The 23164-nt window shown below is 46.4% G+C and overlaps 1 protein-coding gene across 3 annotated transcripts in view; it reads left to right on the top strand.

Moving 5' to 3' along the window:
• LOC106594444 (H(+)/Cl(-) exchange transporter 7) overlaps positions 1-23164 on the top strand; it is a 45773-nt gene that overhangs the window by 16915 nt on the left and 5694 nt on the right. For 2 of the 3 annotated variants that reach the window (XM_045719689.1, XM_045719691.1), the window contains 18 exons: positions 330-439; positions 1029-1109; positions 3169-3231; positions 6820-6903; positions 7927-8020; positions 8162-8226; positions 9705-9821; positions 10380-10434; positions 11986-12046; positions 15477-15618; positions 16184-16277; positions 16551-16723; positions 18377-18428; positions 18740-18867; positions 21085-21170; positions 21787-21919; positions 22082-22141; positions 22400-22576. In XM_045719689.1, the coding sequence (XP_045575645.1) occupies positions 330-439; positions 1029-1109; positions 3169-3231; positions 6820-6903; positions 7927-8020; positions 8162-8226; positions 9705-9821; positions 10380-10434; positions 11986-12046; positions 15477-15618; positions 16184-16277; positions 16551-16723; positions 18377-18428; positions 18740-18867; positions 21085-21170; positions 21787-21919; positions 22082-22141; positions 22400-22576 (1775 nt within the window). The remainder of the gene's footprint in view (positions 1-329; positions 440-1028; positions 1110-3168; positions 3232-6819; positions 6904-7926; positions 8021-8161; positions 8227-9704; positions 9822-10379; positions 10435-11985; positions 12047-15476; positions 15619-16183; positions 16278-16550; positions 16724-18376; positions 18429-18739; positions 18868-21084; positions 21171-21786; positions 21920-22081; positions 22142-22399; positions 22577-23164) is intronic. The other variant, XM_045719690.1, reaches the window with a different exon arrangement.

The following is a 23164-nucleotide window of genomic DNA, read 5'->3' on the forward strand; positions in this document are numbered from 1 at the left end:
TCTAAAAACCTGTTTCTGCTTTGTCATTGTGGGGTGTTGTGTGTGTAATGTAAAGTATTTTGTCTGTAATGTATTTTTGTTATGACGTAAGACTAGCTGTCTCCATTGGCGTGGGCTAATGGGGATCCTAATATATAAAATCAAAACCTTATTGATCAGAATGCTGCCAATCATCCCCACTAATTTAAATATGTAGCCCTTCAGACAAAAGATCATGAAGCCATAGTGGTCCAGTGTCCTGCTCTCTGGTTGGTCGGGGAGGGCTAGACCTTGCAGCGTGGTGGCGTGTGATTGGTTGTTACCTGTCCTTGACCTCTGCCCCCTCCCAGACATCGAGAAGTTTACGGAGGTGGGCGGTCTCTCCATCTCTCTCATCCTCTGGGCTGTGCTTAACGCTGCCTTCGTCATGGTGGGCGCTGTTATAGTGGCGTTCTTCGAGGTAAGAGGGAGAAGAGGAGTGTGTGTGTGTGTGTAGCCTTTTGAGGTAAGTGTTCAAAGTGTGTGTTCGTTCTTGCATGCGAAAGTATGAAACTAGTGCACACTGCTGGGCAGGTGGGGGTTTGAATTGAGCCTTGGTTAATCATAGTCTAATAACAAGCTGTGTGAACCACCGTGTTAGACTACAGTCTGTTGGCCCTGGGGTGGTGAAACCACCGTGTTAGACTACAGTCTGTTGGCCCTGGGGTGGTGAAACCACCGTGTTAGACTACAGTCTGTTGGCCCTGGGGTGGTGAAACCACCGTGTTAGACTACAGTCTGTTGGCCCTGGGGGGTGAAACCACCGTGTTAGACTACAGTCTGTTGGCCCTGGGGTGGTGAAACCACCGTGTTAGACTACAGTCTGTTGGCCCTGGGGTGGTGAAACCACCGTGTTAGACTACAGTCTGTTGGCCCTGGGGTGGTGAAACCACCGTGTTAGACTACAGTCTGTTGGCCCTGGGGTGGTGAAACCACCGTGTTAGACTACAGTCTGTTCTCTATGACTGGAACTAACATCTCTCTCCTCTCTCCCGTATCTCTCTCCTCAGCCAGGAGCAGCAGGAAGTGGTATACCCCAGATAAAGTGTTATCTGAACGGAGTAAAGATACCCCGGGTGGTAAGACTCAAGGTAAACTGATCACTGGCTGCTCAGAGACAAATGTTCCATCTAAACCCACATCTTTTAAATGTTGTTGTTGTTGGCAGTAGGAATGATGTCTCATATATGTATGTATATATGTATATATATATGTATGTATGTATGTATGTATGTATGTGTGTGTGTATGTGTGTGTGTGTGTGTGTGTGTGTGTGTGTGTGTGTGTATGTATGTGTGTATGTATGTATGTATGTATGTATGTATGTATGTATGTATGTATGTATGTATGTATGTATGTATGTATGTGTGTGTGTGTATATATATATAAAAAAAATTAAGGGAACACTTAAACAACACATCCTAGATCTGAATGAAAGAAATAATCTTATTAAACTTTTTTCTTTACATAGTTGAATGTGCTGACAACAAAATCACACAAAAATAATCAATGGAAATCCAATTTATCAACCCATGGAGGTCTGGATTTGGAGTCACACTCAAAATTAAAGTGGAAAACCACACTACAGGCTGATCCAACTTTGATGTAATGTCCTTTAAACAAGTCAAAATGAGGCTCAGTAGTGTGTGTGGCCTCCACGTGCCTGTATGACCTCCCTACAACGCCTGGGGATGCTCCTGATGAGGTGGCGGATGGTCTCCTGAGGGATCTCCTCCCAGACCTGGACTAAAGCATCCACCAACTCCTGGACAGTCTGTGGTGCAACGTGGCGTTGGTGGATGGAGCGAGACATGATGTCCCAGATGTGCTCAATTGGATTCAGGTCTGGGGAACGGGCGGGCCAGTCCATAGCATCAATGCCTTCCTCCTGCTGACACACTCCAGCCACATGAGGTCTAGCATTGTCTTGCATTAGGAGGAACCTAGGGCCAACCGCACCAGCAAATGGTCTCACAAGGGGTCTGAGGATCTCATCTCGTTATCTAATGGCAGTCAGGCTACCTCTGGCGAGCACATGGAGGGCTGTGCGGCCCCCCAAAGAAATGCCACCCCACACCATGACTGACCCACCGCCAAACCGGTCATGCTGGAGGATGTTGCAGGCAGCAGAACGTTCTCCACGGCGTCTCCAGACTCTGTCACGTCTGTCACGTGCTCAGTGTGAACCTGCTTCATCTGTGAAGAGCACATGGCGCCAGTGGCGAATTTGCCAATCTTGGTGTTCTCTGGCAAATGCCAAACGTCCTGCACGGTGTTGGGCTGTAAGCACAACCCCCACCTGTGGACGTCGGGCCCTCATACCACCCTCATGGAGTCTGTTTCTGACCGTTTGAGCAGACACATGCACATTTGTGGCCTGCTGGAGGTCATTTTGCAGGGCTCTGGCAGTGCTCCTCCTGCTCCTCCTTGCACAAAGGTCGAGGTAGCGGTCCTGCTGCTGGGTTGTTGCCCTCCTACGGCCTCCTCCACGTCTCCTGATGTACTGGCCTGTCTCCTGGTAGCGCCTCCATGCTCTGGACGCTACGCTGACAGACACAGCAAACCTTCTTGCCACAGCTCGCATTGTTATGCCATCCTGGATGAGCTGCACTACCTGAGCCACTTGTGTGGGTTGTAGACTCCGTCTCATGCTACCACTAGAGTGAAAGCACCGCCAGCATTCAAAAGTGACCAAAACATCAGCCAGGAAGCATAAGAACTGAGAAGTGGTCTGTGGTCACCACCTGCCGAACCACTCCTTTATTGGGGGTGTCTTGCTAATTGCCTATAATTTCCAACTGTTGTCTATTCCATTTGCACAACAGCATGTGAAATTTATTGTCAATCAGTGTTGCTTCCTAAGTGGACAGTTTGATTTCACAGAAGTGTGATTGACTTGGAGTTACATTGTGTTGTTTAAGTGTTCCCTTTATTTTTTTGAGCAGTATATATATATACACACACACACACACAAATATATATATATAATATATGTGTGTGTGTGTGTGTGTATATATATATATATATATGTGTATGTGTACTTACGTACGTACGTATGTGTGTATGTATATATATGTATATGTGTGTGTATGTATGTGTCACTCTGTGTGATTTGTGTTTCCTCTGTGTGGGTGTGTGTGTGTTCTACAGACCCTGGTGGTGAAGGTGTGTGGTGTGATCTGCTCTGTCGCCGGAGGACTCGCTGTCGGAAAGGTAAACACTAGGGATGTGTGTGTGTGTGTGCATGTACGTATGAGTGTGTGTGTGCATGTACGTATGAGTGTGTGTGTGCATGTACGTATGAGAGTGTATTCAGTGTGTTGTGGTGAGTAGGGCTGTGACGGTCATGTACGTATGAGAGTGTATTCATTGTGTTGTGGTGAGTAGGGCTGTGACGGTCATGTACGTATGAGAGTGTATTCATTGTGTTGTGGTGAGTAGGGCTGTGACGGTCATGTACGTATGAGAGTGTATTCAGTGTGTTGTGGTGAGTAGGGCTGTGACGGTCATGTACGTATGAGAGTGTATTCAGTGTGTTGTGGTGAGTAGGGCTGTGACGGTCATGTACGTATGAGAGTGTATTCATTGTGTTGTGGTGAGTAGGGCTGTGACGGTCATGTACGTATGAGAGTGTATTCATTGTGTTGTGGTGAGTAGGGCTGTGACGGTCATGTACGTATGAGAGTGTATTCATTGTGTTGTGGTGAGTAGGGCTGTGACGGTCATGTACGTATGAGAGTGTATTCATTGTGTTGTGGTGAGTAGGGCTGTGACGGTCATGTACGTATGAGAGTGTATTCATTGTGTTGTGGTGAGTAGGGCTGTGACGGTCATGTACGTATGAGAGTGTATTCATTCTGTTGTGGTGAGTAGGGCTGTGATGGTCATGGATGATGGTAATTGGCCAGATGACCGTAATACAACATGAGTCCTGGTTCAAGTCAGTTAATTATTACGTTCCTCAGCAAACAAACAAATAATGTCACTCAGACAGAAGAGGGAACTAACAAAGAGTCACTGACAACAACCAAAAGGAAACAGGTGGTTTTAGGAGGGGTTCTGAAAGACACTCATGGGGGTGTCTACTGAATGTTGCCTAGCAACAACAACTGGAACCTACAAGACACCCACCATGAGACCCACTAAATTTACCAAGAACAGGCAAACAAAATAAAAACCCACACCAAACTGAAAGACAGGAAGCAAACCACAAAGTTGGAGGAAAACCAAATCAGGGAAAACAGATAAAGGAATGTCTAACAATCAAATAGGGAGAGACAACTAAAGGAGTTAACCATCCACATCTATCAAGACAACTAAAGAGTTAACCCTCCACATCTATCAAGACAACTAAAGGAGTTAACCATCCACATCTATCAAGACAACTAAAGGAGTTAACCCTCCACATCTATCAAGACAACTAGAGGAGTTAACCCTCCACATCTATCAAGACAACTAAAGGAGTTAACCATCCACATCTATCAAGACAACTAAAGGAGTTAACCCTCCACATCTATCAAGACAACTAGAGGAGTTAACCCTCCACATCTATCAAGACAACTAAAGGAGTTAACCATCCACATCTATCAAGACAACTAAAGGAGTTAACCCTCCACATCTATCAAGACAACTGGAGGAGTTAACCCTCCACATCTATCAAGACAACTAGAGGAGTTAACCCTCCACATCTATCAAGACAACTAAAGGAGTTAACCCTCCACATCTATCAAGACAACTAAAGGTGTTAACCCTCCACATCTATCAAGACAACTAAAGGAGTTAACCCTCCACATCTATCAAGACAACTAGAGGAGTTAACCCTCCACATCTATCAAGACAACTGAAGGAGTTAACCCTCCACATCTATCAAGACAACTAGAGGAGTTAACCCTCCACATCTATCAAGACAACTAAAGGTGTTAACCATCCACATCTATCAAGACAACTAAAGGAGTTAACCCTCCACATCTATCAAGACAACTAAAGGAGTTAACCCTCCACATCTATCAAGACAACTAAAGGTGTTAACCACTCCACATCTATCAAGACAACTAAAGGAGTTAACCCTCCACATCTATCAAGACAACTAAAGGAGTTAACCCTCCACATCTATCAAGACAACTAAAGGAGTTAACCCTCCACATCTATCAAGACAACTGAAGGTGTTAACCCTCCACATCTATCAAGACAACTAAAGAGTTAACCCTCCACATCTATCAAGACAACTAGAGGTGTTAACCCTCCACATCTATCAAGACAACTAAAGGACTTAACCCTCCACATCTATCAAGACAACTGGAGGTGTTAACCCTCCACATCTATCAAGACAACTGGAGGTGTTAACCCTCCACATCTATCAAGACAACTAGAGGTGTTAACCCTCCACATCTATCAAGACAACTAAAGGACTTAACCCTCCACATCTATCAAGACAACTGGAGGTGTTAACCCTCCACATCTATCAAGACAACTAGAGGAGTTAACCCTCCACATCTATCAAGACAAGTGGAGCACTGGGCCAGACGCTCTTAAATATCACCTGGGCCAGACGCTCTTAAATATCACCTGGGCCAGACACTCTTAAATATCACCTGGGCCAGGCAGTCTTAAATATCACCTGGGCCAGACACTCCTAAATATCACCTGGGCCAGACACTCTTAAATATCACCTGGGCCAGGCAGTCTTAACTATCACCTGGGCCAGACGCTCTTAAATATCACCTGGGCCAGGCAGTCTTAAATATCACCTGGGCCAGACGCTCTTAAATATCACCTGGGCCAGACGCTCTTAAATATCACCTGGGCCAGGCGGTCTTAAATATCACCTGGGCCAGGCGGTCTTAAATATCACCTGGGCCAGACGGTCTTAAATATCACCTGGGCCAGACGGTCTTAAATATCACCCGGGCCAGACGGTCTTAAATATCACCCGGGCCAGACGCTCTTAAATATCACCCGGGCCAGACGCTCTTAAATATCACCCGGGCCAGACGCTCTTAAATATCACCCGGGCCAGACGCTCTTAAATATCACCCGGGCCAGACGCTCTTAAATATCACCCGGGCCAGACGCTCTTAAATATCACCCGGGCCAGACGCTCTTAAATATCACCCGGGCCAGACGCTCTTAAATATCACCCGGGCCAGACAGTCTTAAATATCACCTGGGCCAGACAGTCTTAAATATCACCTGGGCCAGACAGTCTTAAATATCACCTGGGCCAGACAGTCTTAAATATCACCTGGGCCAGACAGTCTTAAATATCACCTGGGCCAGCCTGGTGAAACACCTTCCCACTAATGAGATGACAAACCAGCCAGGTGAAATACAGACTGACTAATGAGGTGACCAACCAGCCAGGTGAAATACAGACTGACTAATGAGGTGACCAACCAGCCAGGTGAAATACAGACTGACTAATGAGGTGACCAACCAGCCAGGTGAAATACAGACTGACTAATGAGGTGACCAACCAGCCAGGTGAAATACAGACTGACTAATGAGATGACAAACCAGCCAGGTGAAATACAGACTGACTAATGAGATGACAAACCAGCCAGGTGAAATACAGACTGACTAATGAGGTGACCAACCAGCCAGGTGAAATACAGACTGACTAATGAGGTGACCAACCAGCCAGGTGAAATACAGACTGACTAATGAGGTGACCAACCAGCCAGGTGAAATACAGACTGACTAATGAGGTGACCAACCGGCCAGGTGAAATACAGACTGACTAATGAGGTGACCAACCTGTGTGTGTGTTTGACGGCCTCTGTCTCCCTACCCATAATCCTGTAGGAAGGTCCCATGATCCACTCTGGTGCGGTGGTGGCAGCAGGAGTCTCCCAGGGACGCAGTACCTCCCTGAAGAAAGACTTCAAGGTAGGAGGTTGTTGTACAGTCTGGTTGTAACATGGACATAGTGTTTAATGTGTGGTATCTACTGTCTAACATGTTCTCTCTACTGTGTGTGTCAACATGTTCTCTCTCTCTCTCTGTGTCTTAACATGTTCTCTCTCTCTCTTTCTCTCTCTCTCTGTGTGTCTTAACATGTTCTCTCTGTCTCTGTGTGTCTTAACATGTTTTCTCTCTCTCTCTGTGTGTCTTAACATGTTTTCTATCTCTCTCTCTGTGTGTCTTAACATGTTCTGTCTCTCTCTCTGTGTGTCTTAACATGTTCTGTCTCTCTCTCTGTGTGTCTTAACATGTTCTGTCTCTCTCTCTGTGTGTGTCTTAACATGTTCTGTCTCTCTCTCTGTGTGTGTCTTAACATGTTCTGTCTCTCTCTCTGTGTGTCTTAACATGTTCTGTCTCTCTCTCTGTGTGTCTTAACATGTTCTGTCTCTCTCTCTGTGTGTCTTAACATGTTCTCTCTCTCTCTCTCTGTGTGTCTTAACATGTTCTCTCCCTCTGTGTGTCTTAACATGTTCTCTTTCTCTCTGTGTCTTAACATGTTCTATCTCTCTCTCTCTCTCTCTGTGTCTTAACATGTTCTATCTCTCTCTCTCTCTCTCTCTCTCTCTCTGTGTCTTAACATGTTCTCTCTCTGTCTTAACATGTTCTCTCTCTGTCTTAACATGTTCTCTCTCTCTCTCTCTCTCTCTCTCTCTCTCTCTCTCTCTCTCTCTCTCTCTCTCTGTGTGTGTCTTAACATGCTCTCTCTCTCTGTGTCTTAACATGTTCTCTCTCTCTCTCTCTCTCTCTCTCTCTCTCTCTTGTGTGTGTGTGTCTTAACATGTTCTCTCTCTGTGTGTGTGTGTCTTAACATGTTCTCTCTGTGTCTTAACATGTTCTCTCTCTCTCTGTGTGTCTTAACATGTTCTCTCTCTCTGTGTGTGTGTGTGTTAACATGTTCTCTGTGTGTGTGTGTGTGTGTGTGTGTGTGTGTGTGTGTGTGTGTGTTAGATCTTTGAGTATTTCCGTAGAGACACAGAGAAGAGGGACTTTGTATCAGCTGGAGCGGCTGCAGGAGTGTCTGCTGCTTTTGGAGCACCAGTTGGTAAACACTATGCAACATGTCCCACTCAGCACCACTGCTAAGCATACTACTGTCATGACTTTCTACATGTTCCTCCCAATAAAGTTTTCACCTGACTCTCTCTCTCTCTCGCTCTTCCCCCTTCCTTCCTCTTTATTCCAGGTGGTGTTTTGTTCAGTTTGGAGGAGGGGGCTTCTTTCTGGAACCAGATGCTCACATGGAGGATAGTAAGTAGAGGAGAGGAGAGGAGAGGAGAGGAGAGGAAGGCTTGGCTCAGTCTGGTGTCTGAGGGAGAGGAGAGGAAGGCTTGGCTCAGTCTGGTGTCTGAGGGAGAGGAGGGGAAGGCTTGGCTCAGTCTGTTGTCTGAGGGAGAGGAGAGGAAGGCTTGGCTCAGTCTGGTGTCTGAGGGACTTGGCTCAGTCTGGTGTCTGAGGGAGAGGAGGGGAAGGCTTGGCTCAGTCTGGTGTCTGAGGGAGAGGAGAGGAGAGGAAGGCTTGGCTCAGTCTGGTGTCTGAGGGAGAGGAGGGGAACTTGCTCAGTCTGTGTCTGAGGGAGAGGAGAGGAGAGGAAGGCTTGGCTCAGTCTGGTGTCTGAGGGAGAGGAGAGGAGAGGAGAGGAAGGCTTGGCTCAGTCTGGTGTCTGAGGGAGAGGAGAGGAGAGGAAGGCTTGGCTCAGTCTGGTGTCTGCAGGAGAGGAGAGGAGGGGAAGGCTTGGCTCAGTCTGGTGTCTGAGGGAGAGGAGGGGAAGGCTCTGTCTGGTGTCTGAGGGAGAGGAGAGGAGGGGAAGGCTTGGCTCAGTCTGGTGTCTGCAGGAGAGGAGAGGAGGGGAAGGCTTGGCTCAGTCTGGTGTCTGAGGGAGAGGAGAGGAAGGCTTGGCTCAGTCTGGTGTCTGCAGGAGAGGAGGGGAAGGCTTGGCTCAGTCTGGTGTCTGCAGGAGAGGAGGGGAGGGGAGATGTTGGGTAGAACGAAAGTTGGAAAAGACCAGATTCTCTCATCTAGTCCTCATCCACTGCCAAGTGGAAAGAACAGTAGGAACTAGCAGACGTGTTGTGTTCTCTCTCCTTCCTTTATCAGGTGAAGCTTAATGCCCTCTCTCTCTCTCTTCCCTCTACTCCCTCTCTCTCTCTTCCTTCCTTCCCTCTCTCTCTCTTCCCTCTCTCTCTCTTCCTTCCCTCTCTCTCTCTTCTCTCTACTCCCTCTCTCTCTCTTCTCTCTACTCCCTCTCTCTCTCTCTCTTCTCTCTACTCCCTCTCTCTCTCCTCTCTACTCCCTCTCTTCTCTCTACTCCCTCTCTCTCTCTCTTCTCTCTACTCCCTCTCTCGTCTCTCTACTCCCTCTCTCTTCCTTCCTTCCTTCCTTCCTTCCTTCCTTCCTTCCTTCCTTCCTTCCTTCCTTCCTTCCTTCCTTCCTTCCTTCCTTCCTTCCTTCCTTCCTTCCTTCCTTCCTTCCTTCCTTCCTTCCTTCCTTCCCTCTCTCTCTCTTCCCTCTACTCCCTCTCTTCCTTCCCTCCCTCTCTCTTCCTTCCCTCCCTCTCTCTTCCTTCCCTCCCTCTCTCTCTCTTCTCTCTACTCCCTCTCTCTTCTCTCTACTCCCTCTCTCTTCCTTCCTTCCCTCTCTCTCTCTTCTCTCTACTCCCTCTCTCTCTCTACTCCCTCTCTCTTCCTTCCCTCTCTCTCTCCTCCCTCCCTTCCTATATTCCTCTCCAGTTCTTTGCGTCCATGATCTCAACATTCACTCTGAATTTCTTCCTGTCCATCTACAATAAGAAACCTGGAGATCTCTCCAGCCCTGGTCTTATCAACTTCGGACGCTTCGAGAGTGATGTGAGTGTCTGTCTGTTATTGTGTCTAGTCCTAAACCCTGTATTATCTCTCTGTCTACAGTGTGTCTAGTTCTAAACCCTGTGTTATCTCTCTGTCTACAGAGTGTCTAGTTCTAAACCCTGTATTATCTCTCTGTCTACAGAGTGTGTCTAGTCCTAAACCCTGTATTATCTCTCTGTCTACAGAGTGTGTCTAGTCCTAAACCCTGTATTATCTCTCTGTCTACAGAGTGTGTCTAGTTCTAAACCCTGTATTATCTCTCTGTCTACAGTGTGTCTAGTCCTAAACCCTGTGTTATCGCTCTGTCTACAGAGTGTCTAGTCCTAAACCCTGTATTATCTCTATGTCTACAGTGTGTCTAGTCCTAAACCCTGTATTATCTCTTTGTCTACAGTGTGTCTAGTCCTAAACCCTGTATTATCTCTTTGTCTACAGTGTGTCTAGTCCTAAACCCTGTATTATCTCTCTGTCTACAGTGTGTCTAGTCCTAAACCCTGTGTTATCTCTCTGTCTACAGAGTGTCTAGTCCTAAACCCTGTGTTATCTCTCTGTCTACAGAGTGTGGCCTACAACCTCTATGAGATTCCCTTGTTCATTGTAATGGGAGCTGCAGGTAAGAACCCACTGCTAGTCTAGTTGTGTTGTGCTGTTTTCTAGGACCCGTGTTTGTCCTACCTCTACAGTAGGGTTCGTCTGACCTTCACACAAGTGCCATTAAAAAGGCAGAGGCTTGTTACTCATATAGGTTGTTGTCAGAGCTACCTTACTTACTCATGTATGTGGTTGTCATAGCTACCTTACTTACTCATGTATGTGGTTGTCATAGCTACCTTACTTACTCATGTATGTGGTTGTCATAGCTACCTTACTTACTCATGTATGTGGTTGTCATAGCTACCTTACTTACTCATGTATGTGGTTGTCATAGCTACCTTACTTACTCATGTATGTGGTTGTCATAGCTACCTTACTTACTCATGTATGTGGTTGTCATAGCTACCTTACTTACTCATGTATGTGGTTGTCATAGCTACCTTACTTACTCATGTATGTGGTTGTCATAGCTACCTTACTTACTCATGTATGTGGTTGTCATAGCTACCTTACTCACTCATGTATGTGGTTGTCATAGCTACCTTACTTACTCATGTATGTGGTTGTCATAGCTACCTTACTTATATATGTGGTTGTCATAGCTACCTTACTTACTCATGTATGTGGTTGTCATAGCTACCTTACTTATATATGTGGTTGTCATTGCTACCTTACTTACTCATATATGTGGTTGTCATAGCTACCTTACTCATATATGTGATTGTCATAGCTACCTGAGTTACTCATATATGTGGTTGTCATAGCTACATGAGTTACTCGTATGTGGTTGTCTTAGCTACCTTACTTACTCGTATGTGGTTGTCTTAGCTACCTCACTTACTCGTATGTGGTTGTCATAGCTACCTCACTTACTCATATGTGGTTGTCATAGCTACCTCACTTACTCATATGTGGTTGTCTTAGCTACCTCACTTACTCATATGTGGTTGTCATAGCTACCTCACTTACTCTAATATGTGGTTGTCATAGCTACCTCACTTACTGTAATATGTGGTTGTCATAGCTACCTTAGTTACTCATATGTGGTTGTCTTAGCTACCTGAGTTACTCATATTGGTGGTTGTCTTAGCTACCTTACTCATATGTGGTTATCATAGCTATCTTACTTACTCGTATGTCGTTGCCATAGCTACCTTACTCTAATATGTGGTGGTCATAGCTACCTTACTTACTCATGTATGTGGTTGTCTTTGCTACCTGAGTTACTCATGTATGTGGTTGTCTTAGCTACCTGAGTTGAATGCACTTGACTGTGAGACCCAATTCCAAATGGACCCCTAGACCCTACACCCCTATGCACTAGTGGAGATCTGAGAGGATTTGACAGGTGTAAGAAACATGGTAATGACTCCAACTTGCCTTATGATAGGCTAGGTGAATGTTTAACCATATTGCTTCTACCAATCAAATCCTCTCAGATCTCCACCAAGTGCATATTGTTTAGGGGTCCATTTGGGATTGGGCCTTACGTCTCTGGATTAGAGTGTCTGCTAAATGACCTACATGTTATATGTTGATTGATGTCTTTCTATATGTCCATCTAAAACAGGTGGATTGCTGGGAGCCCTGTTCAATATCCTCAACTACTGGCTGACTATATTCAGGATCAGGTAACTGTTCAATATCCTCAACTACTGGCTGACTATATTCAGGATCAGGTAACTGTTCAATATCCTCAACTACTGGCTGACTATATTCAGGATCAGGTAACTGTTCAATATCCTCAACTACTGGCTGACTATATTCAGGATCAGGTAACTGTTCAATATCCTCAACTACTGGCTGACTATATTCAGGATCAGGTAACTGTTCAATATCCTCAACTACTGGCTGACTGTATTCAGGATCAGGTTCAATATCCTCAACTACTGGCTGACTATATTCAGGATCAGGTAACTGTTCAATATCCTCAACTACTGGCTGACTATATTCAGGATCAGGTAACTGTTCAATATCCTCAACTACTGGCTGACTATATTCAGGATCAGGTTCAATATCCTCAACTACTGGCTGACTATATTCAGGATCAGGTTTCAATATCCTCAACTACTGGCTGACTATATTCAGGATCAGGTAACTGTTCAATATCCTCAACTACTGGCTGACTATATTCAGGATCAGGTTCAATATCCTCAACTACTGGCTGACTATATTCAGGATCAGGTTCAATATCCTCAACTACTGGCTGACTATATTCAGGATCAGGTTCAATATCCTCAACTACTGGCTGACTATATTCAGGATCAGGTTCAATATCCTCAACTACTGGCTGACTATATTCAGGATCAGGTTTACTGGCTGACTATATTCAGGATCAGGTTCAACCCTACTGGCTGACTATATTCAGGATCAGGTTTACTGGCTGACTATATTCAGGATCAGGTTACTGGCTGACTATATTCAGGATCAGGTTACTGGCTGACTATATTCAGGATCAGGTTACTGGCTGACTATATTCAGGATCAGGTTACTGGCTGACTATATTCAGGATCAGGTTACTGGTTGACTATATTCAGGATCAGGTTACTGGTTGACTATATTCAGGATCAGGTTACTGGCTGACTATATTCAGGATCAGGTTACTGGTTGACTATATTCAGGATCAGGTTACTGGCTGACTATATTCAGGATCAGGTAACTGTTCAATATCCTCAACTACTGGCTGACTATATTCAGGATCAGGTTCAATATCCTCAACTACTGGCTGACTATATTCAGGATCAGGTTCAATATCCTCAACTACTGGCTGACTATATTCAGGATCAGGTTCAATATCCTCAACTACTGGCTGACTATATTCAGGATCAGGTTCAATATCCTCAACTACTGGCTGACTATATTCAGGATCAGGTAACTGTTCAATATCCTCAACTACTGGCTGACTATATTCAGGATCAGGTTACTGTTCAATATCCTCAACTACTGGCTGACTATATTCAGGATCAGGTAACTGTTCAATATCCTCAACTACTGGCTGACTATATTCAGGATCAGGTTCAATATCCTCAACTACTGGCTGACTATATTCAGGATCAGGTTCAATATCCTCAACTACTGGCTGACTATATTCAGGATCAGGTTCAATATCCTCAACTACTGGCTGACTATATTCAGGATCAGGTTCAATATCCTCAACTACTGGCTGACTATATTCAGGATCAGGTTCAATATCCTCAACTACTGGCTGACTATATTCAGGATCAGGTTCAATATCCTCAACTACTGGCTGACTATATTCAGGATCAGGTTCAATATCCTCAACTACTGGCTGACTATATTCAGGATCAGGTTCAATATCCTCAACTACTGGCTGACTATATTCAGGATCAGGTTACTGGCTGACTATATTCAGGATCAGGTTACTGGCTGACTATATTCAGGATCAGGTTACTGGCTGACTATATTCAGGATCAGGTTACTGGCTGACTATATTCAGGATCAGGTTACTGGCTGACTATATTCAGGATCAGGTAGGGTTGTGGTCTATGTTTTTTAAGAACACACTCCCCCTGAGGGGTAGTCTACAAAACAGATCAATGAGTTAACCAGCTTACCTTAATGAATATACAGAAATGGCTGTTGATTATCTGAAGAAAACAACAACTCAGATATGTGTTTTCAAGACAGGTGTGGTGGTGGTGGGAGACAGGTGGGGTGGGAGACAGGTGTGGTGGTGTTAGATTAGACAGGTGTTGTATGTAGTGGTAGTTTAGACAGGTGTGGTGGTGTTAGATTAGACAGGTGTTGTATGTAGTGGTAGTTTAGACAGGTGTGGTGGTGTTAGATTAGACAGGTGTTGTATGTAGTGGTAGTTTAGACAGGTGTGGTGGTGTTAGATTAGACAGGTGTTGTATGTAGTGGTAGTTTAGACAGGTGTGGTGGTGTTAGATTAGACAGGTGTTGAATGTAGTGGTAGTTTAGACAGGTGTGGTGGTGTTAGATTAGACAGGTGTTGAATGTAGTGGTAGTTTAGACAGGTGTTGAATGTAGTGGTAGTTTAGACAGGTGTGGTGGTGTTAGATTAGACAGGTGTTGAATGTAGTGGTAGTTTAGACAGGTGTTGAATGTAGTGGTAGTTTAGACAGGTGTGGTGGTGTTAGATTAGACAGGTGTTGAATGTAGTGGTAGTTTAGACAGGTGTTGAATGTAGTGGTAGTTTAGACAGGTGTTGAATGTAGTGGTAGTTTAGACAGGTGTGGTGGTGTTAGATTAGACAGGTGTTGTATGTAGTGGTAGTTTAGACAGGTGTTGTATGTAGTGGTAGTTTAGACAGGTGTGGTGGTGTTAGTTTAGACAGGTGTTGTATGTAGTGGTAGTTTAGACAGGTGTGGTGGTGTTAGATTAGACAGGTGTTGAATGTAGTGGTAGTTTAGACAGGTGTGGTGGTGTTAGATTAGACAGGTGTTGTATGTAGTGGTAGTTTAGACAGGTGTGGTGGTGTTAGATTAGACAGGTGTTGTATGTAGTGGTAGTTTAGACAGGTGTGGTGGTGTTAGATTAGACAGGTGTTGTATGTAGTGGTAGTTTAGACAGGTGTGGTGGTGTTAGATTAGACAGGTGTTGTATGTAGTGGTAGTTTAGACAGGTGTGGTGGTGTTAGATTAGACAGGTGTTGTATGTAGTGGTAGTTTAGACAGGTGTGGTGGTGTTAGATTAGACAGGTGTTGTATGTAGTGGTAGTTTAGACAGGTGTGGTGGTGTTAGATTAGACAGGTGTTGTATGTAGTGGTAGTTTAGACAGGTGTGCTGTCCAGGTGACTGTTGTCAGGTACAGGTGACAGGTAGCTATGTGAGAACACATCTCGGCTCCTTACTTTTATACCTGCAACACTGTGGGATAAAAATAGACATCAGGTCACTCTCCTGCTTCAGACATGTGAGAGGACACTTCACTTGAAAGGCATTTGAGTTTCTTCCTTGTTTTAGTTTCTTGACTTTTCCACCCTGCTGCTCGTAAACCATGGTGCCATTCTGAAATGTTTGTGTGTGGTGTCTTTGTCTGGTGTGTGTGCATGTGTGTGTGTGTGTGTGTGTTCTCAGGTACGTCCACCGGCCCTGTCTCCAGGTGATGGAGGCCATGCTAGTTGCCGCGGTAACGGCGACGGTGTCGTTCGCCATGATCTATTTCTCTAATGACTGTCAGCCTCTCGGACCTGACCAGTCAGAGGACTACCCTCTACAGGTACACACACACACACACACACACACACACACACAAGTAGTGGAGACACAATTAAGTCCCTTTCAAAGTACTATTTTCCTTAACCCTCCCCCTAGCTCCTTACCCTAATTCTAGCTTTAACCTTAAACCCCGTAGAAATAGCGTTTGACCTTGTGGGGACTAACAAAATGTCCCCAGTTGGTCACATTTTTGTTCGTTTATTTTTCTTGTGGGACTTCTGGTCCCCACAAGTATAGTTAAACACGTCCACACACACTCCCACTCACTCACATGCTCTGTCTCCAGTTGTTCTGTGCGGATGGAGAGTATAACTCCCACTCACTCACATGCTCTGTCTCCAGTTGTTCTGTGCGGATGGAGAGTATAACTCCCACTCACTCACATGCTCTGTCTCCAGTTGTTCTGTGCGGATGGAGAGTATAACTCCCACTCACTCACATGCTCTGTCTCCAGTTGTTCTGTGCGGATGGAGAGTATAACTCCCACTCACTCACATGCTCTGTCTCCAGTTGTTCTGTGCGGATGGAGAGTATAACTCCCACTCACTCACATGCTCTGTCTCCAGTTGTTCTGTGCGGATGGAGAGTATAACTCCATGGCAACGGCCTTCTTCAACACACCTGAGAGGAGCGTCCGCAGTCTCTTCCACAACCCACCAGGTAGACTGTTTGTGTGCCTGGTTGATTCACCATTATCAGTGGTTTTATGGTGCACTGTGTCTCTGCTATGTGATAGTGCCCCCTAGTGTTGAAATACCAGACTGCTTCACCACTGTTCCCATCAGATGTCTGTTTACACTAGAACACACTATTCAGTTGGAAAGTCATTCGTTTTAATTACTATGAATGTACAAAGTTTGCAATGACACATTTTTGTATTTATGTCTTGCTCTCTTCTCTGTCTTCTCTCTCTTTCTATCTATACACTTCCAGGTTCCTACAACCCTCTGACTCTAAGTCTGTTTACTTTGACCTATTTCTTCCTGGCCTGTTGGACCTATGGCCTGACTGTTTCAGCTGGAGTCTTCATCCCGTCTCTGCTCATAGGAGCTGCCTGGGGAAGACTGTTTGGAATACTGCTGGCTTCTATCACGCCTGACGGATCGGTGAGTGTGACATCATTATGGGGGTTAATTGACATCATTATGGGGGTTATATGACATCATTATGGGGGTTATATGACATCATTATGGGGGTTATGTGGACATCATTATGGAGGTTATGTGGACATCATTATGGGGGTTATGTGGACATCATTATGGGGGTTATGTGGACATCATTATGGGGGTTATGTGGACATCATTATGGGGGTTATGTGGACATCATTATGGGGGTTATGTGGACATCATTATGGGGGTTATGTGGACATCATTATGGGGGTTATGTGGACATCATTATGGGGGTTATGTGGACATCATTATGGGGGTTATGTGGACATCATTATGGGGGTTATGTGGACATCATTATGGGGGCTAGGTGGACATCATTATGGGGGCTAGGTGGACATCATTATGGGGGTTATGTGGACATCATTATGGGGGTTATGTGGACATCATTATGGGGGTTATGTGGACATCATTATGGAGGTTATGTGGACATCATTATGGAGGTTATGTGGACATCATTATGGAGGTTATGTGGACATCATTATGGAGGTTATGTGGACATCATTATGGAGGTTATGTGGACATCATTATGGAGGTTATGTGGACATCATTATGGAGGTTATGTGGACATCATTATGGAGGTTATGTGGACATCATTATGGGGGTTATGTGGACATCATTATGGGGGTTATGTGGACATCATTATGGGGGTTATGTGGACATCATTATGGGGGTTATGTGGACATCATTATGGGGGTTATGTGGACATCATTATGGGGGTTATGTGGACATCATTATGGGGGTTATGTGGACATCATTATGGGGGTTATGTGGACATCATTATGGGGGTTATGTGGACATCATTATGGGGGTTATGTGGACATCATTATGGGGTTATGTGGACATCATTATGGGGGTTATGTGGACATCATTATGGGGGTTATGTGGACATCATTATGGGGGTTAGGTGGACATCATTGTGGGGGTTAGGTGGACATCATTGTGGGGGTTATGTGGACATCATTGTGGGGGTTATGTGGACATCATTGTGGGGGTTATGTGGACATCATTGTGGGGGTTATGTGGACATCATTGTGGGGGTTATGTGGACATCATTGTGGGGGTTATGCGGATATCATTGTGGGGGTAATGTGGACATCATTATGGGGGTATATTATTCTCCCAGTCAATCTCCCAGTCAGTTAATCCCAACACAATGACGGGCTGGCCCCAATACAGTAGTACACATTACTCTGGTTTGAACCCCGTAGTGCTCTCTGGTTTGAACCCCGTAGTGCTCTCTGGTTTGAACCCCGTAGTGCTCTCTGGTTTGAACCCCGTAGTGCTCTCTGGTTTGAACCCCGTAGTGCTCTCTGGTTTGAACCCCGTAGTGCTCTCTGGTTTGAACCCCGTAGTGCTCTCTGGTTTGAACCCCGTAGTGCTCTCTGGTTTGAACCCCGTAGTGCTCTCTGGTTTGAACCCCGTAGTGCACTCTGGTTTGAACCCCGTAGTGCACTCTGGTGTCAACGCTTGGGGGGCCTGCTGCTTTACCCATTGGCTCTTCAACAGCTGCTTTGACAAACACAGCATAGCATAGTACACTGGCCAGGTTGTTGTCAATAATGTCTGTGTGTGTCTCTCTCTCTTTCTCAGATTTGGGCCGATCCAGGGAAGTATGCTTTAATAGGAGCTGCAGCACAACTGGGTGAGTGTCATTCCTGGAGTCCTACCTCTGGTTTAGAGATGTCACACTGACTGGTTACCTGATAATGTCATTCCTATCAGTCTGGTTTAGAGATGTCACACTGACTGGTTACCTGATAATGTCATTCCTATCAGTCTGGTTTAGAGATGTCACACTGACTGGTTACCTGATAATGTCATTCCTATCAGTCTGGTTTAGAGATGTCACACTGACTGGTTACCTGATAATGTCATTCCTATCAGTCTGGTTTAGAGATGTCACACTGACTGTGTGTGTGTATATTATAATAACTAATGTAATGTCTCCTCTAGGGGGCATAGTGAGGATGACTCTCAGTTTAACAGTCATCATGGTGGAAGCAACAGGAAATGTGACGTACGGTCTCCCCATCATGTTGGTGCTGTTGACGGCCAAGATAGTAGGAGACTACTTTGTGGAGGTGAGTCTGAGGTACATATACTATACTGACTGGGGCAATCCGTAGTGGACCAAAACAAGGCCACTGTCTTGGCCTGAAGACATGTTACCCCTCTTAAATAGACACAACTATTAATGCAAGGAGTGACCGTGAAAGATATCAACATGCTAGTTTGAACCATATGTCGAGGCTGTACAGTGTTTATGTTACAGATAATAGACTACTGTAGCTTATCGTTTGGTTCTGATGGGGTACAACAGTTCAATTAATATCAGCTCAGGATGCAAGTTATTTTCTAGAACAATCAATTAGTATTTATTATTCATCTAGAAATCCCAAAATGGATGTAGCGACTGCGCATTGCGTTAACAGCAATATCCTGTCAATGAAGTGTGTTGAAGGGTGGGGCTAAACTCCTCCGTTGTCTTGGTGACGTAGCTACCAAGTAGTAGCAGCCTGAAGCTCTCCCCTGAACACCCACTGACACTGTGGGAGACTGTGTGAGAGTTCCCTGTCCACTGACACTGTGTGAGAGTTCCCTGTCCACTGACACTGTGGGAGACTGTGTGAGAGTTCCCTGTCCACTGACACTGTGGGAGAGTTCCCTGTCCACTGACACTGTGGGAGACTGTGTGAGAGTTCCCTGTCCACTGACACTGTGGGAGACTGTGTGAGAGTTCCCTGTCCACTGACACTGTGGGAGAGTTCCCTGTCCACTGACACTGTGGGAGACTGTGTGAGAGTTCCCTGTCCACTGACACTGTGGGAGACTGTGTGAGAGTTCCCTGCCCACTGACACTGTGGGAGACTGTGTGAGAGTTCCCTGCCCACTGACACTGTGGGAGACTGTGTGAGAGTTCCCTGTCCACTGACACTGTGTGAGAGTTCCCTGTCCACTGACACTGTGTGAGAGTTCCCTGTCCACTGACACTGTGGGAGACTGTGTGAGAGTTCCCTGTCCACTGACACTGTGGGAGACTGTGTGAGAGTTCCCTGTCCACTGACACTGTGGGAGAGTTCCCTGTCCACTGACACTGTGGGAGACTGTGTGAGAGTTCCCTGTCCACTGACACTGTGGGAGACTGTGTGAGAGTTCCCTGTCCACTGACACTGTGGGAGAGTTCCCTGTCCACTGACACTGTGGGAGACTGTGGGAGAGTTCCCTGTCCACTGACACTGTGGGAGAGTTCCCTGTCCACTGACACTGTGGGAGACTGTGGGAGAGTTCCCTGTCCACTGACACTGTGGGAGACTGTGTGAGAGTTCCCTGCCCACTGACACTGTGGGAGACTGTGTGAGAGTTCCCTGCCCACTGACACTGTGGGAGACTGTGTGAGAGTTCCCTGTCCACTGACACTGTGGGAGAGTTCCCTGTCCACTGACACTGTGGGAGACTGTGGGAGAGTTCCCTGTCCACTGACACTGTGGGAGACTGTGGGAGAGTTCCCTGTCCACTGACACTGTGGGAGAGTTCCCTGTCCACTGACACTGTGGGAGACTGTGTGAGAGTTCCCTGCCCACTGATACTGTGGGAGACTGTGTGAGAGTTCCCTGTCCACTGACACTGTGTGAGAGTTCCCTGTCCACTGACACTGTGTGAGAGTTCCCTGTCCACTGACACTGTGGGAGACTGTGTGAGAGTTCCCTGTCCACTGACACTGTGGGAGACTGTGTGAGAGTTCCCTGTCCACTGACACTGTGGGAGACTGTGTGTTGCATCTCATCTCAGTATCTGTGGTGCTGCTCGTGGCAAAGTCTCAGCTTGACAATTTGTCGTTCTGAGGTTCAGTGTGTGTGTGTCTCAGTGGACCATGTGTCGTTCTGAGGTTCAGTGTGTGTGTGTCTCAGTGGGCCATGTGTCGTTCTGAGGTTCAGTGTGTGTGTGTCTCAGTGGACCATGTGTCATTCTGAGGTTTAGTGTGTGTGTGTCTCAGTGGACCATGTGTCGTTCTGACGTTCACTGTGTGTGTGTCTCAGTGGACCATGTGTCGTTCTGAGGTTCACTGTGTGTGTGTCTCAGTGGACCATGTGTCGTTCTGAGGTTCAGTGTGTGTGTCTCAGTGGACCATTTGTCGTTCTGAGGTTCAGTGTGTGTGTCTCAGTGGACCATTTGTCGTTCTGAGGTTCAGTGTGTGTGTCTCAGTGGACCATTTGTCGTTCTGAGGTTCAGTGTGTGTGTCTCAGTGGACCATTTGTCGTTCTGAGGTTCAGTGTGTAGTAATCCATCTGGTTTCTTAGGGTCTGTATGACATCCACATCAAGCTGCAGAGTGTTCCCTTCCTGCACTTGGAGGCCCCTGCCACCTCCCACTGGCTAACAGCCAGGTAAGCCACTCTCTCATTGGCCGACTGCTGAGTGAGCCCTTCTCCTATAGGCTTACTGGCCGATGAGCCTGTTTCCCATTGGCATAACTACCAGTTGACCCTCTGACCTCAATACTCTCCTTTTTCTCTCCATCTCACCCTCCCTCCATCTCTCTCTCTCTCCATCCGTCTCGCCCCCCCCATCTCTCTCTCCATCTGGCCCTCCCTCCATCTCTCTCTCCATCTGGCCCCCCCTCCATCTATCTCTCCATCTGGCCCCCCCTCCATCTCTCTCTCCATCTGGCCCCCCCTCCATCTCTCTCTCCATCTGGCCCCCCCTCCATCTCTCTCTCCATCTGGCCCCCCCTCCATCTCTCTCTCCATCTGGCCCCCCTCCATCTCTCTCTCCATCTGGCCCCCCCTCCATCTCTCTCTCCATCTGGCCCCCCCTCCATCTCTCTCTCCATCTGGCCCCCCCTCCATCTCTCTCTCCATCTGGCCCCCCTCCATCTCTCTCTCCTCTGGCCCCCCCTCCATCTCTCTCTCCATCTGGCCCCCCCTCCATCTCTCTCTCCATCTGGCCCCCCCTCCATCTCTCCCTCCATCTGGCCCCCCCTCCATCCTTCCTCTCTCTCAGGGAGGTGATGAGTGCCCCAGTCACCTGTTTTAACCGTATAGAAAAGGTTGGCACCATCGTGGACGTCCTTAGCAACACCTCCACCAATCACAACGGCTTCCCTGTCGTCGTGCCGGTCGCCGCTAGCGACGATGTATGGAAAGCTCCGCCCGAAGGCCATTAATGTCTTATAGTTGGGCTTGACTTCTAATTGCCTGAGAAAGTTGACTATCTCTGAATGGTCTATGACTCTCCTTCTTTCATTCATCCCTGCTTTCTGTCTTCTCTTTCACTCATCCCTTCATCCTCTCCTCAGATGGGGAAGGTCTGTGGACTCATCCTTCGTTCTCAGCTCATTGTTCTGCTCAAACACAAGGTGAGAGAAGCTCTAGGTGTCTGTCCTGTCTGTCTGTCCGTCCTGTGTGTCCGTCCTGTCTGTCCTGTCTATCTGTCCTGTCTATCTGTCCTGTCTATCTGTCCTGTCTATCTGTCCTGTCTATCTGTCCTGTCTATCTGTCCTGTCTGTCTGTCCTGTCTGTCTCTGTATTAATCTCTCTCTCTTCCTCATCTCTCACCTTCTCTCCCTCCCTGTTTCTCTCTCTCCTCTCTCCTCTCGGTCTCTGTCTCTGTCCAGGTGTTTGTAGAGCTGGCTCGATCCAGGTTGACCCAGAGGAAGCTACAGCTGAAGGACTTTAGGGATGCCTACCCTCGCTTCCCCCCCATCCAGAGTATCCACGTATCACAGGATGAGAGGGAGTGCATGATGGACCTTACAGAGTTCATGAACCCTACACCCTACACCGTACCACAGGTATATACAGTGCCTTCAGAAAGTACTCATACCCCTTGATGAATTACACCTTTTGTTGTTATGCCCATCTACACACAATACCCCATAATGACAAAGTGAACTTCACTGTTATCTCCTATCACAGCCATTAAACTCAAACTGTTTTAAAGTCAACTTTGGCCTCTTGGTGAAATTCATGAGCGGTTTCCTTCCTCTCCGGCAACTGAGTTAGGACGCCTGTATCTTTGTAGTGACTGGGTGATTTGATACACCATCCAAAGTGTAATTAATAACTTCACCATGCTCAAAGGGATGTTCAATGTCTGCTTTTTTTTTTATTTTGACCCGTCTAGGGTTTGGGGAGTAACAGATTACATTTAGAAAGTAACCTACCAACCCTGTCTAACCAATAGGAGCCCTTCTTAACGAGGCATTGGAAAACCTCCCTGGTCTTTGTGGTTGAATCTGTGCTTGGAATTCACTACTCGACTCGGGGACCTTACAGATAATTGTGTATGTGGGGTAGAGAGATGAGGTGGTGAATCAAAAATAATGTTAAACACTATTATTGCACACAGTGAGTCCATGTAACTTATTATGTGACTTGTT

This window comes from Salmo salar, chromosome ssa06, assembly GCF_905237065.1.
Source record: "Salmo salar chromosome ssa06, Ssal_v3.1, whole genome shotgun sequence".
Taxonomy (NCBI): Eukaryota; Metazoa; Chordata; class Actinopteri; order Salmoniformes; family Salmonidae; genus Salmo; species Salmo salar.